The sequence below is a fragment of the Arvicola amphibius genome, chromosome 7 (genome assembly GCF_903992535.2).
Source record: "Arvicola amphibius chromosome 7, mArvAmp1.2, whole genome shotgun sequence".
Taxonomy (NCBI): Eukaryota; Metazoa; Chordata; class Mammalia; order Rodentia; family Cricetidae; genus Arvicola; species Arvicola amphibius.
In genome coordinates this window covers 29,418,466-29,432,754 of record NC_052053.1, presented here as the reverse complement: position 1 = coordinate 29,432,754, position 14,289 = coordinate 29,418,466, and the positions used below count along the sequence as shown (strand labels likewise).

The window sequence follows — 14,289 nt, the reverse complement described above, 5'->3', positions numbered from 1 at the left end:
TTACAATCTCCTAACTTTGAGCTGTACGCTAATGAATTGCCCATAAATATGTGTAAGTGACTTCTGGAGCTGAAGTACAGGATGGCCTGGAACTGCTGTGCAGTGGCTCTTCTCAGGCTCCTGCCTCTGCCTCCCAGCAGTCCTGGCCTGAATTGTAACTTAAGTTGAACTTAAGTTTTTTAAGTCAATTTAAAGCACACTGACAGTTGCTGATTTTGAAACAGTATTGTAAATGTTAGTATATTGAATTATCAGAGTTTACACTTAAGTTTTCCAAGAAAATCTGGATTACCACTGTATTATATTTAAATTTTCATAAACCTAATGTTTACTCTGTTATTTGTATGTTTTTCGGTAGGAAGAGCAAATGGAGAGTGCTGTTTTCATCTCTCAAGATGCCGTGGAAAACTCTGGTATGGATGTACATCCTGAAAAGGCTTATTTACCAAATGACTCTTGTTCTGTTGCTGGAACCAATTCAGAAGCATTGGGCCCCGATAGTGATGCGACAAAAAACATGTTAATTTCATCAAAGATAGTGTCAGCTGAATGTTCTAGTATAGAAAGTTCACTGGTGGTCAGCAGTAGTTCAGTTTCTAATGCCACCGTTTCTGGAACTCCTCCACAGCCTGTGAGTCGGAGACAAACCTTTATTACTCTGGAGAAATTTGATGGTTCAGAAAATAGACCTTTTAGCCCATCCCCTTTGAATAACATGTCATCCACCGTTACAGTGAGAAATAACCAGGAAAACACAACTAAAACTGATATGCCACCAAAAACAAGGAAAAGAGAAATGACTCACTCAAAATCTGATTCAGAAAAATTAGTGAATGGTGGTAAGAAATCAGGCCGGAGGGGGGGTAAAGTTGAGCAATTGACTAATAAAACGTCTAAGCCTTCAGTGAGATCTGGACAGGAGGAGGAACGTGTATTAGAAAATAACCCTCCTGATTTGCTCAGTCAAGCAGAATGTGTGTCAGATAATCACAATCATCCTTCTGGAGCTACCCTAGAGCATGAAGATAGAAATTCCAAACCTGCAGTAGAAAATGCTTCATTGGAAACCTCAACAGAAGAGAAAAACATAGGCATTAATATGGGATCTAAAGAAAATAAACTCCCGGTTCCAGCACCAGCAGATCAAATAGTAAATGAAGATAATCAAACTGTAGTAGCTCCAAATCCAAAAACCCTCAGACGGTCTTCAAGGCGGCGTTCAGAAATAGTAGAGTCTTCTACGGACAGCCAAGATAAGGATAACATTCAACAAAAAAAGGAAAGACGGAAGGAAGAAGAGAAAACAATTTTGAAGAGTCCTCTACATACAAAAGATGACAAGTTGCCTAAGCAAAAACTAACTGCCGAATCCCTTACACAGGAAAATTTGACTGAAAAAGGAAATGGTTTACATGATAAAACTTTAGAGGAACCCATTGGTAATGCTGAAGCTGATCAAAATAAAAGAAAGCCAAACCAGGAGAACATTAGTTCCGAGGGAGGTGGTACCCAGGACAGTGTAGATAAGTCGTCTGAGAAACCTTTGAGAGGACGTACACGTTACCAAACAAGAAGAGCATCTCAGGGGTTGCTTTCCAGTGTTGAAAACTCAGAATCTGATAGTTCTGAGGCAAAGGAAGAAGTTTCCAGAAAGAAACGATCTGGGAAATGGAAAAACAAAAGCAGTGACAGTGTTGATACTGAAGAACAAGAAGAAAAGGTGGTCAAAGAGGAATGTGTAAAAACTGCAGACGAGACACACGAAGTTGATTCAGAAACAGCGGCTCAGGTTCTTGAAGAAAATACAAAGAGAGTAATTCTTCAGGAGTCTGTTGGGTCTTCAGATTCACTGCAAGTTACTGATGACACAAGTAAGACTAGCAAATGCGTAGATAACTCACTTGCAGTTACTCCTGTGCCTGAATCAAATCTCAGGACTAGGAATGCTGTTAAGAGATTGCACAAACGAGAAACGGATAGCAGTGTGGGAGACTGCTCAAAAATGGAGACATCAGACATTTCTGTGCCTTCCGAGAAATGGAGCCAAGCAGTTGAATGCCAACACAAGAGAAGCCGGAGAGTCAGGAGATCAAAGGGCTGTGACTGCTGTGGGGAAAAATCACAATATCAGGAAAAGTCATTTATTGGGTTAAAGAACACAGAAAGTTGTGCTTTAAAGAGCACGGAGACAAAAACTACAGATGCGCAAGTACCTGAAACCACACCCGAAACTTGTGAAGCTGATGAGCTTGTTGAAACAAAGTTGGTAGATGAACATCCTAGTATGAGTTTTCATTTGGGTCTTAAAGAAGAGAATGGCACTACTAGTGATTTAATTAGATCTGAAACTGGGTTGGAAGAAGATAGAAAAAATCTGCCATCTGAAATAGTAAAAGAAAACCCTCATGATAGAGATTCTAGTGAAACAGTATATGAAATCCAAAAGTCATGTAATGAGAAATTTAATGCTGAAGACGAATGCTTAAGTGATTCCAAGGATATTTCAGAGAAATATTCTGTAGATAATAAAGTAGAAAGTTCAGAAGCAATTCTGAAAAGAGAATTTGATGTTAGTGACTTAGGGAGGGTATCCAAAGTAATAGCAGGATCCAGTTCAGAGGGTGTTGAAGCTATGGAATTAGATGTAGGAAACGACACATTTGAAGCAGCTGTCTCTGAAAAGAGTGCCCAGATGGATATTTCTGTAGATATGGCACCAGAGGAAGATAATAAAAAAGATGAATTTGATACAGTCACAACTGAAATAAATGCTGAAGAAACAGCCCCTGAGGATTTTAATTCTGGTATGAGTCTTCCTGATAACGTGACACCTTTAAGCAAAAAGACTGTGCAGACTGAGCGTCCCACGAGGGCAGAACTAGAGGGGGATAGTGTTAAATCTGATTCAGGCTCATGTGAGGAAACGAACAAAGAAATGGAAAATTACAAAGCACCAGTGATAGCTCAGTTGAAGACTGAAGTTGACAACACTGGGGAAGAGGACAGGGACACAATTGTTAGCACCCCTGCACCTGAGGAAGCACCAGTTGGAAAACCAGATGTCAAAACCGAAAGCTTTGTTTGTGACGCACTTGATGTGAGTGCTGAAGAAGGAACTGTTTATTACAAAACTGAAACAAAAGAACATAATCAGTCGGATGAGACAAAGTCAGATGACAGTCAGACTGTAATGGGCAGCGACATTCTGCCGGAAGCTTGTCTCACTTCAGAGAAAGTGGAGGAATTCCCACAGTCTCTGACATCCGAAGTGACTTTTGAACTGGTAGCAGAAAGCAATAATGCTTCTCCTGAAAAATTAGAGCTGGATCCCTCCCTTGGATCAGCAACTGAAAGTCCTAGTGGTATGCAAGCACGGTGTGTTTGGTCGCCACTGGCTTCTCCGTCCACAAGCATCTTAAAGAGAGGACTCAAAAGATCCCACGAAGATGAGCTGTCATCACCAGTTAACAAGGTAGGAATGTTGCTGACTGTAATGAGTTTAATGTTTGCTTGGAATATGTGGTCACAGGGTGAAACCTAGTAAGGGTTGAGGGTGTAAGGGTCGTGGTCACTGATTATTTGCTGTGGTTGCTGTGGAAAGGACAGGAAGCCTTTCAAGTAGTCTCTTGTGTCACACAAGAACTTGATGCAGCTGTGCATGTGGGCCACTGTTAGCATCCTGAGTGGGTCCTATTAATACCTTTCTCTGTGATACAATATATGGAACCAGTTTTAAGGACTAGGCATCATGATTGGGGTTGATTGAAAAGCTGAGCACTTACTTCATATGTTCTTAAACATGATGCCTTTAATGGTCACTAATCCAGCTAAAGAGTGACTCCTGGGCCATACATATACATAGGACCCTCAGCTAGCTAGGGTTATAGTCTTGGAAATTGGCTAGCAGGCACATTTTTTAAGATTTATTTTTATACTTTTATTTATATGTATATGTTATATGTATGTTTTAAGGTCTGCACAGGAGTGCAGGGGCCTATGAAAACTAGAGGCATCAGGAGTTATAAGCTGTTTGATGTGGGTGCTGAGACCTTGAAAGTACAGTGCGATGTTTTCTTTTTGTCTGTTTTAGGTCTTTTTGACAGGTTTTCTCAGTCTGTTCTGGAAACCCTCTCTCTAGACCAGACATCTTCAACCTGCCTCTGCTTTCTGAGTGCTGGGATTAAAGTCTTGTTATTATACCTTAGGGCAGGTTTATTGCCTAAGGCAAAACAGGATATGGTAGATACTTAGATGTTGCCCATTCTTGAAAAATCAATCTTAGATGATACGGAATGATATTAATAATTATGAGTTCTCTGATAAAAAATTGTAGCTCAATGTGGACATATTGTAGACCTTTAGAGAAGCCAAATAAATTAGCCACAGTGTGGTTAAAATAGTTAAGATTGCTGCCTTGTGGCCATGATACTTGTATTGCTTTCAAAGAGTTTAGAGTAGGGGCTAGGAAGATAGCTTAGGTAAAGTGGCAAGACAAGCATATATGGACCTGAGTTCAATTCCCAGAACCCACACTGAAGATAAAATTCCTTGGCTTTGGTGGCATGTGGTCTGCTGCTCAGTAAGCCTAGTCTATTTAGGGAGTTTGAGGCTAATGAGAGGCTCCATCTCACAAAAATAAGTTGTACAACATCCGAGGAACAACCCCCTTCCATTCAAAGTTCTCTGACTTCTACATATAGTCATGTGTCAGTGTGTATGTGTGCACGCGCGTGTGCACACACAATCTCACAAGTTTAGAAGAATGACTAAAGCCAGTTGTTATTGTCTGTAGTCTGTAAACCAATTGGCTATGCAAATTATACAGTATTCGTATAGATTTTATTTGTGTATGTGTGTGCAAGTAGACTGACCTTCCTTTTTGGGCCGTCAGCTCACAAAAGATGACACAGAGACTTACTATGAAAGCTCAGCCTTAGCTTGGCTTGTTTCTAACTAGCTCTTACAATTTAACCCATATTTTTAAATCTATGTTCTTTATGAACCTCATCTTTATTATGCTCATCCTGATTATTCCACATCTGGCTGCTGCCAACTCTTTCTTCCCCAGAGCTTTCCCTGTTCAGAAATCCTTCTTTCTAGCTATTGGCTGTGTTGCTTTTTGTTAAATCAGTCTTAGTGACACATCAGCATAAAGGAATAATCCGTGTAGGTGTGTGTGTTAGTTTATGCATAAGCCAGAAGAGAGCAAATTAGGACCCTTGGAGCTGGAGGTACAGACTTTTATAGAACGACTTGTTAATGTTGGTGCTTGGATTTGAACTCTGGATGTCATGATTATGCAGCAGTACTTTTAGCCACTAAACTGTCTCTTTAGCCCTTGTTTTTGATTTTTGAGGCAAAGGTCTCACTATGTAGCCCCAAACTGGTTTCCCTTTGGAGATGATCTGCCTCAGTCTCCCGGTTGCTGGATTTACATGAGTACGACCACTCCTGGATTTTTTTTTTTTTTTTTTTAATGCGGGGTCTTAGTATGTAGCCCTGACTGGGTTGGAACTTGGAAGTCTACACTATGTAGACTAGACTGACCCCATACTCAGAGAAATCTACCTGCCTTTAAGGCCCCCTGAGTGCTGGGATTAAAAGGTTTGAACCATCACATTGTACATTTTTAACTTTCTGTCACTGCAGAGATAGTGGAGTGATGGAGGAGTGTTTATGTGTTACTTTCATTATTAATAAAGAAAACTGCCTTGGCCCTTTAAGAGAAAATTAGATAGGTGGAGTAGACAGAACAGAATTGTGGGAACAAGGAAGTAGAGTTGGAGAGACGCTTCAGGCAGTCACGATAGTGAGTCTCCATGCTGCTCCTCTCCGAGATGGACGCAGGTTAAGATCTCTCCTGGTAAGCCACACCTCATGGTGCTACACAGATTACTAAATATGGGTTAAAGAAAGATGTGAGAATTAGCCAATAAGAGGCTGAAACTATGGGCCAGGCAGTGTTTTAAAAGAATACAGTTTCCGTGTAATTATTTCGGGGGTAAAGCTAGCCGGCGGCTGGGTGGCGGGACACAGCCCCGCCGCTTCACACTACAGTGGAGGGTATAATTAGAATGATCTGCAGTAGTAAGCAGTATCTACAAGATGGAACAACTCTGCAGGAGGCTTCTAGTGAAGTAAGCTTGGAAACACTGTCTTGCTTTGCTTTTACAGAAACTCAACACTTTAGGTAGGATGTTGCCTCCTTAATGAAAACTTGCCTTGTACTTTCAGGTCAGGCGTGTTTCGTTTGCAGATCCAATATACCAAGCAGGATTGGCAGACGACATTGATAGGCGCTGCTCTGTTGCTAAGCCTCATTCTTCAAATAGCTCCCCCTTAGTAAAAAGTGCTAAAACTTCACCTACTTCACACTCCAAGGTAAGCTATGGACTTTAAAATATATGTACGTCTGTCTGTAAATAAAACTTGTATTTGAAGATTTCTTTGCTTTGATGGATTGCTTTTCTTGTAGAGGCTTAAGGCCAGTCAGCTATTCCACAGGTAAATTATTAGGTTATCCTGTTCCATTTTCATTTCCTAAAAATTTACAGAGGCTTTTAGTTGTACAATTTAAGTTGTAACATTTTAGTTGTCTGGGGTTCTGAATTTTTTTCCCTCTACTTTGTTCTATCTAGCATAATACCACTTCAGCCAAAGAAGTTCTGTCCCCAGGACCAGAGCTCTAGGGTTAAGGGCTCACAGAAGTGTTTGTTTCTATGTGACTTTATATACTCTCATGTTCAGTCTTGTAGCCTCTACTTAATGACTTTTGAAATTTATTTTAAGATTACAGAAATGGCCAAAGAACCCATGCTATCCCCAACAACAGAGAGCGTTTACCCAGCTTTGGTAAACTGTGCAGCATCAGTCGACATCATTTTACCTCAGATTACATCAAACATGTGGTAAGTGGTCAAGTTTATGGTTCATACCCTGAGGTGAAGGGATTTTTGTTGTTGTTTTTGTTTTCCAACGTTATTTTGTGCCATAGTTTTGCTAAGACTTCCCAGTTTGAGGAGGGAGTCCAGCTACTAAGGAAAACTGAGTCAGGTGGATTACCAGGTCATTGGCTTTCTTGGGATGACATTTCAGTTTTTTGTAGTAATGATGAGGGTGATCTGGGGCTAGGGTGCAAGCTCAGTTGATGAGTGCTTGCTTAGCATTGGTGAAGACACAGCTTTCAGGCTGAGCACTACAGAAGTCAGAAATGCTGCTTGAAGGAACCTTAGGGCCAGGAGCACTCCTGGCGACACAGTCCATGAGCTTGAGGTGATCTGAGACCTGTGTAATTCTTAGGGAATTTCCAGCTCAAGGGCATGGGCATCCTCTTACACAGCAGAACACAATTTGATGTCAGCCAGAACTTGGTGAACCCTGTGGATTGTTGACTCACAATGACTAAATTTCCAAGACAATGTGGAGGGTCACAAAAATAAAATACCTTCCTGAGCCTTACCTGTATGAACCCCATGCTTCACACACAGGTTCTGTGTCCTTGAATTTTTAATCCTCTTGTCCCTTTCCTCCATGCTGTTATTACGGGATTGAATTGCCAGGTCTGACTTAATGTCTTTAATGGTCAGGCTTCTCAAATTTAGAATTAATTGGCATTTACTTCTCACTTTGCTTTAGAAGTAAAACTATGCATTGCATCCTAATAGAAATAAGTGCTTATTTCCCACAGTGTTGGCATGTTTTGTATACATATCTGGTTCTGTCCCATTGTAAACCTTTGAGGGGCCAGAAGCATTTTAAAGTAGAAGCTTAGAGAGGTTAGTCTATGAACATTGCATAGCTAAGGAATTTGTAGTGTAGACAGGGAATTTTGTTTGTGCTTCAATTATATCCTGTTATGGGTCTTGGAAATTGATTCTGGGTCCTCTGGAAGTGCAGCAAGTGCTATTAACCACTGAGCCGTCTCTAGCCCCAGACTGCTAAGTCTTAAGAGAATTGTTACACATAACTTGTTAAGTGGTAATTTTTTAAGTTACTAGTCTGAACCACGGCATAATTCCTAATTAAGCAATCCTTATATTCCTCTAAAGAATTGTTTCAGACATGTACATAAAAGGAAGTCACATAAAGGATCTAGGATAGGATAGGTTAAATGGAAATAGCTTACAGCTGGTGAAATGCCTGAGCCATAGACAGGAAGCTGTGGTGTGAAAACGAGTTTCCCATCCTGCTGTGCCTGTTTCAGTGCAGCAGTGAGAACACAGCTATGCTGTTGCTAAAATGTAGACTACAGAGAATTACTGGATTTTCATTATTAAGTCAGGTACACATTAGGATTCTAGTTTCATTTTAAATTCCCCAGATGCTTGCTCATCACATTGTGGTGATGGGCTGGGTGGACTATATGAATAAATTCTTTGAGTTTAAATGGAGAAGTGCTCACAGATATCAGTTAAAAGTATAATTATGTTTTCTCTTTTTTTCTTTAAAAGGGCAAGAGGTCTAGGACAGCTTATCAGAGCCAAGAACATAAAAACAATTGGTGATTTGAGTACTCTTACCGCATCTGAAATAAAAACTCTGCCTATTCGCTCTCCAAAGGTGTTTAATGTAAAAAAGGCTCTCAGGGTATACCACGAGCAACAGGTAAAAACTTGTTATTTGAGTGTTTTGCGTGCGTGTTTTCTGTGTACCACATGTCTGCAGTTCTTAGAGGCCAGAACAGGGCACTAGATGCCTTGGAACTGGTGTTACAGATGTTTGTGAGCAGTCCTGGAGGTGCTGAGAAACAAACCCATGTTCTCAGAAAAACCAGCCAGTGCTCGTAACTGCTGACCTCTCTCTCCAGCCCCAAGAGTCATATTTTAATAAGTGATTCATCTGGAAGTGGTATTGTGCCTCTCTAATCTCAGTACCTAGGAAACAGAGATAGTTGGATCAACACTTCTTGAGTACAGTCAGGGTCACAGAGCAAGAGAAAGAACCAAGCAAAAAGAGCTCTACCAAAGTAATAAAAGCTTGCATTTAGACTATTGTTCAAAACCCTTTCTGTGCCTCAGTGGGAGCTTTATTTTTTTTATTCTGTTTTTATGTACTGTATCCTAGACTCACTTTTAAATTTTATTCAAAAATCTTTTCTCCTTTTTAATTTTTGCCAACTGGTGGCTCCATGGCTATAGTATTCCTAAGATGTAGGTGCTCAAATCCAAATGAGTCTAAGACTACTGCAAATTTATGCATTAGTCTTTTGTTTTGTATTTTCAAGATAAGGTTTCTCTGCGTATCTTTGGCTGTTCTGAAACTATAGATCAGGTTCCCATCCAACTCACAGAGATCCGCTTGTCTCTGCTGGGATTAAAGGCGTTCACCATCACGCCGCCTTTTTTTTCTTCCTTTCATAATTCTTCTGATCCATATTATATTTATCTTGGGACAAAGTTTAGATGTTCAAACATCTATTCAGGGTATGTACTATGTACTGTATTCTTGAAATTACTTGATTTTTGTATTTCTGATACATAAAACATTTTTGTTGACCATGTTAATTGTATAAAGAAGTAAGCAAAACCCAGACACTATGCGATTAATTTGCAATGTCAGGAAGTTTTTTAAAAAATTTGTGTGTGCGCGCATGTGCACTTCAGTCTCTAGGTTTAGGTTCAGTCTCTTACTCTCTCTCTTCATGGCTGATCAGTATTCCATGGGTATACCACATTTTTTATTTGTTCCTCAGTTGATGGACTTTGGTTTGCTTCTTTGGTTTTCATAAGAAATCCTCCCACAGTTCATATCCAAGTTTTTATGTGGCATTGTTTTCACATTTTTTGTGCCTTTGAATAAGATTGTGGAGTCATGACAACTTTTTAAATAGTAACTTCTTTGAGCAGTGCTCCATGAAACCTGAGAATACCTTTAGAGTTTTATTCTGGTTTTGGCCCTTGACCAGGACCTCATTCATGCTGGGCAGTGCTCTGCTAGTGAATTGTCGGTAGCTTTGAAAATAAAACATAGCCAATGATTATTCAGCCGTAGTTATTTTTCTACATTTCTGAACTTAGATAATTATTGCTGTTTTTTAAGAAATTAATGTATTATAAATCTCTGTGCTCTTTGAGGAAATACTTGGGTCAAGACTAACTATCCCTAGTTGGCCTCTAACTTACAGCTGCACCTGCATTTGTTGCCAGAGTGCTGGGATTACAGGACTGCTCCACCATGTTTGCTGTAATACTATACGATCTTTGTGTACTTAGTAGGGCGGTTTATGAGTTATAGACTGTGGGCATTTCATGTCATTCCAGTTAAAAGTTAGTTTTGTTTTTTATTTCTCTTTTTTACTGATGTAAATGTATAATCAAGATGAAATCTCGTGGACTTGAAGAGATACCAGTTTTTGATATTTCTGAAAGGGCAGTAAATGGAGTAGAAAGCAAGCCCCTCTCAACTGATGAAGAACGACTTGCCTCAGGTATGTTATCCAAGCATGATAGTTTTTTGGTTCTTTTTTTGGAAAATTCACTTTCTTGAAAAAAAAACTTAACTTTCTTCACATCTTTACATTTAAAAAAAAGTTTATCCGTCAAGGTGTAGATAAGGACTTTGAAATTTTGTTTAGTTATATCATACACAGAATAACACTCTGAGGTAGACTTTTCTGGCATTTTGTTTTCTTGAGCAAATGTGTACCTTAGCCTATTTTCTCTCCTTTTCAATTTGATTGGAGATATAGATCATTTTTAAACAAACTGGTATAGATTTAATGTGTTTTGCTTTGTTTCTAGATTTGGTTGACCCTGTGACCTTAGACACCCCATTGTCTAAAAATCTTGTGGCACAGATTAGTGCTCTGGCTCTTCAGCTGGATTCAGAAGATCTCTACAGTTACTCTGGAAGCCAGCTATTTGAAATGCATGAGAAACTTGGTACCATGGCAAACTCTATAATAAGAAATCTACAGTCACGTTGGAGATCACCAGCCCATGAAAATTCTTAATATTTTAAAGAGAAATGTAAAGTTTTTCACCACCAGATTTTTATTTTTTGGCTTTTAGAAATATCTGCACCGTTTAAAAAGAAACTTTGCAAAGTTGATATCAAATCCTGAAGATAATGAATTATTAGGTCAATTTTATAAGTTCATTAGTAAAGATACTCCCTACTGTATTTTCTTGGCCAGTACACATAGTTTTTTAAGAAATTGAAATGTTTCTGAAACTTGAAAGCAAATGAGATATACATACTTTTTTTTTCATACTTTAACTCATGCATATTTTGGTGTAGCTCATAATACAGATATTTTAAGTAAGATAGAGTTTTATTTACACTTTATTGAACTGAAAGGTGTTTATATTTTTCCAAAATATTTATATTTGTTGTACCTGATGAAACAGAAGAGAGCATTTCCTTCAGACGTGTAGATATGTAGACTACTTGGAGAAATACCCTTTCAACTTGTTGGTAGTTAAAATAACAATGTTTCATTTACTAACATTCCATTCATTTGGTATTAACAAATAGCGGCAGCATTTGCCTATGAAAATGTGCTCTTATGAGGTATAGTATTCACTCTTAAGTGCATGACTGTTTGTACATTATGTATAGAAGACTTTTTTAATTTATAAAATTTAGCCTTCATTAATTGCATGAGTTTCTGCAGCTTCTTGTGAATACCATTGTTTTGTTTAATATAAACATTTGTATATATTTAATATCAATATCCATTTGGATAGTAAAAGTACTTCATGACTTACTGTGGATATTTGTAGGCGTCTGTATCTACAAATAAAGCAACAGATAGTTTTGTATTTAGTTAAAACATGAGTTTATTTTCTAAAATGTCCAAAATAATTAAAATTATCGGAACCAGAAAATATTACATGCCACTACCTTTTTTTTTCTTTTGGTTTGGAAGAGGATCCCAACCACTAGAAAATGTGCCTCATATGTTTCTTCTTAATGGAGAGTTAGCCTGGATATTTTCATTGTAGGTTGTACTATAAAACGTCTATAGAGATACCTGGTTTTATCACATACACTGAAAACTAAATTTGAACCTGCCCTTTTTATATGTATGTTTTGTCTGGCTTAAAAAAAAATAGGATATATAATTAAACTGTAAATTTTCCCAAATAGTTAGTGCCTGGCTTCACATATTTGTTTCACCTGGGATTTTTGTTTGTTTTTGTTTGTTTGTTTATGGAGATAATTGTTTCTCTGTGTAGCCCAGATTAGCCTTGAACTTCTATGATCCTCCTGCCTCTGCTTCCAGAGTTTGGGGGTTGCAGGTGTTTGCTACCACACCTGGCTGTATTTTATGTTTTGCTTGTTTTTTAAATAAAATCAGTGGATGATCTTAGTTTCAAACTTAGTTTAACTGCTGTTGGACATTGCAGTTGTAAAGCCAGTTCCTTTTGTTGTTTAAGGTCTCCTTTTTTCCCCAGCAGAGACCTAGTAAATAAAACTGGTAACATTTTTCATTATCATAAATAATTAGATATTTTTCTGTCGGACTCTTAAGGACCTAAGTCAATAACTAATGAGGATAAGACTGTCTTTTAAAAACAATGATAATGGTGGATTGCATTGTCAGTCATTATATTTAAGTATTAAGAGGTGTGGATGAACGTTCAGTGAGCAGGATTGATTAGCCAGGAGAGTATGTGGGGTGGGTGATGTGCGCATTTCACAACCGCATTCCCTAACTCTTGTCTACTCACATGTAGGTACAGCAGAATTCTTGGGGAGCTCAAAATATAGCAGGAATGTGACAGAATGATGATTTACTTAAAGCACAGATGATCAGTGAGATTGTGTTTTAAAATATTAGTTGATACTTAGTTCAGTTTATAGAAAAACAGGGTTGGTTCAGTTTATTTCAGTATTCTTGGCTTAACTTTTTTTGGGCAAATTTCCACGTTAATTCCTAAACTAGAAAAAAGGCATTATTTCTGAATTTGACTCCAATGTATTGTTTCACTTTTACATGGAACCCTTCAGATTTTTTTTCTAATGGTTAATAAAAAAAAAAGACATACTGACATTCCAGTGTGACCCCAATTGTTGTGTGTATTGAAACAAGTCTGTAGCTGGTTAGATGGCCCAGAAGATACAGTGCTTTCCACAAACCCTGGTTATGACTTGAGTTCAATCCTGAGACCCATGTGGTAGGACCTACACATACACATACAAATAAAATTTTAAAAATTCACTATTTTCTGTGCATGAATGTTTTGCCTGTATGTGTGTGCCTGTTGTTCATGATGGCCAGAGGAAGGCATCCGATCCCTGGGAAAACCAAAGTTATCTAGGTACAAACTACCCTGTGGGTGCTCGCAATCAAATCCATGTTAACTGCTGAGCCTTTTAAATCTATTTTTAAAGAGAAGCTAGTGGTGTGCAAATGTCATTTTTCGTGTCAGAAAATAGTGGATTTTGATGTTTGACTGAGTTTATTGAAGGTGTTGCATATTAATCTGATCACTACAGGGTCTTTGTATTTCAAATAATGGGTTATGAGTCCAATTCATCAGATTAACAACAGTTTAAAAATAGGATTTAAATCTAAAGTTTAAAAGTAGTTGTTAAATGACAATACCTTTTGGATTCTATTTATTTCACTGGAACTTAGATGTAGCCGGAAATCCACTTACATATTTAAGGGTCATTAGAATGTCAATAATTTAAAATGTTAATAATTGGATACTGAACATGTGGCTCGTGTAATTGCAATACTTGGGAGGCTGAGGCAGATGATTGCTTCGTGCCAAGTCTGATCAGTCTGCAGAAAAAGAACCTGTCTTAAAACCAGGGGAAAGTATAAAATAATTAATGTTTGGAAACATTAATTGGAGGGTTTTATTTGAGTTTAGAGTAAATGAAGTTTGAAATAAAATGAAAAGTAAATGAAATTTTGGCTTAAAGTAAATGAAGTGCTGGTTTTGAAGTCAGAGGAAATACTTTATAACACTCCCTTACTGGTCTCGCCTTCAGCTTTAAGGCTTGGGTTTCATTGCATTGTTGAGGTTGATTTCAGAACCAAGTGTGGGAATGAACGATGGCAAGATAGCACTAATTGGAAGAGTGCACAGGATTAAGGCCCCGAGGAAGGCCCAAAAAATGCTGAATAGACAGCATAAAAGACTGGAACCTTGAGCATGACAATAACAAGCATCTAGGACTGCCCAGGATAAAACTGGAGAACCGCCATTAATGGGCAATGCTTGAGCATTGCCAGGCACAGATGGTGAAATGATTGTCAGCTAAGTCAGCAGGTGTAGACCAGCAGTTGTGGACTGTTACGGGGGGTCCACTTGTTTGTACCGGCCGCCCAGT

The 14,289-nt window shown here is 38.5% G+C and overlaps 1 protein-coding gene across 3 annotated transcripts in view; it reads left to right on the top strand.

Moving 5' to 3' along the window:
* Positions 1 to 13,163, top strand: part of Rif1 (replication timing regulatory factor 1) — a 51,407-nt gene extending 38,244 nt beyond the window's left edge. For all 3 annotated transcript variants that reach the window (XM_038336550.1, XM_038336551.1, XM_038336548.1), the window contains exons 30-35: positions 359 to 3,472; positions 6,235 to 6,381; positions 6,790 to 6,908; positions 8,451 to 8,604; positions 10,318 to 10,426; positions 10,740 to 13,163. In XM_038336550.1, the coding sequence (XP_038192478.1) occupies positions 359 to 3,472; positions 6,235 to 6,381; positions 6,790 to 6,908; positions 8,451 to 8,604; positions 10,318 to 10,426; positions 10,740 to 10,951 (3,855 nt within the window). In that variant the 3' untranslated portion in view covers positions 10,952 to 13,163. The remainder of the gene's footprint in view (positions 1 to 358; positions 3,473 to 6,234; positions 6,382 to 6,789; positions 6,909 to 8,450; positions 8,605 to 10,317; positions 10,427 to 10,739) is intronic.
* Positions 13,164 to 14,289: the final 1,126 nt, after the last annotated feature.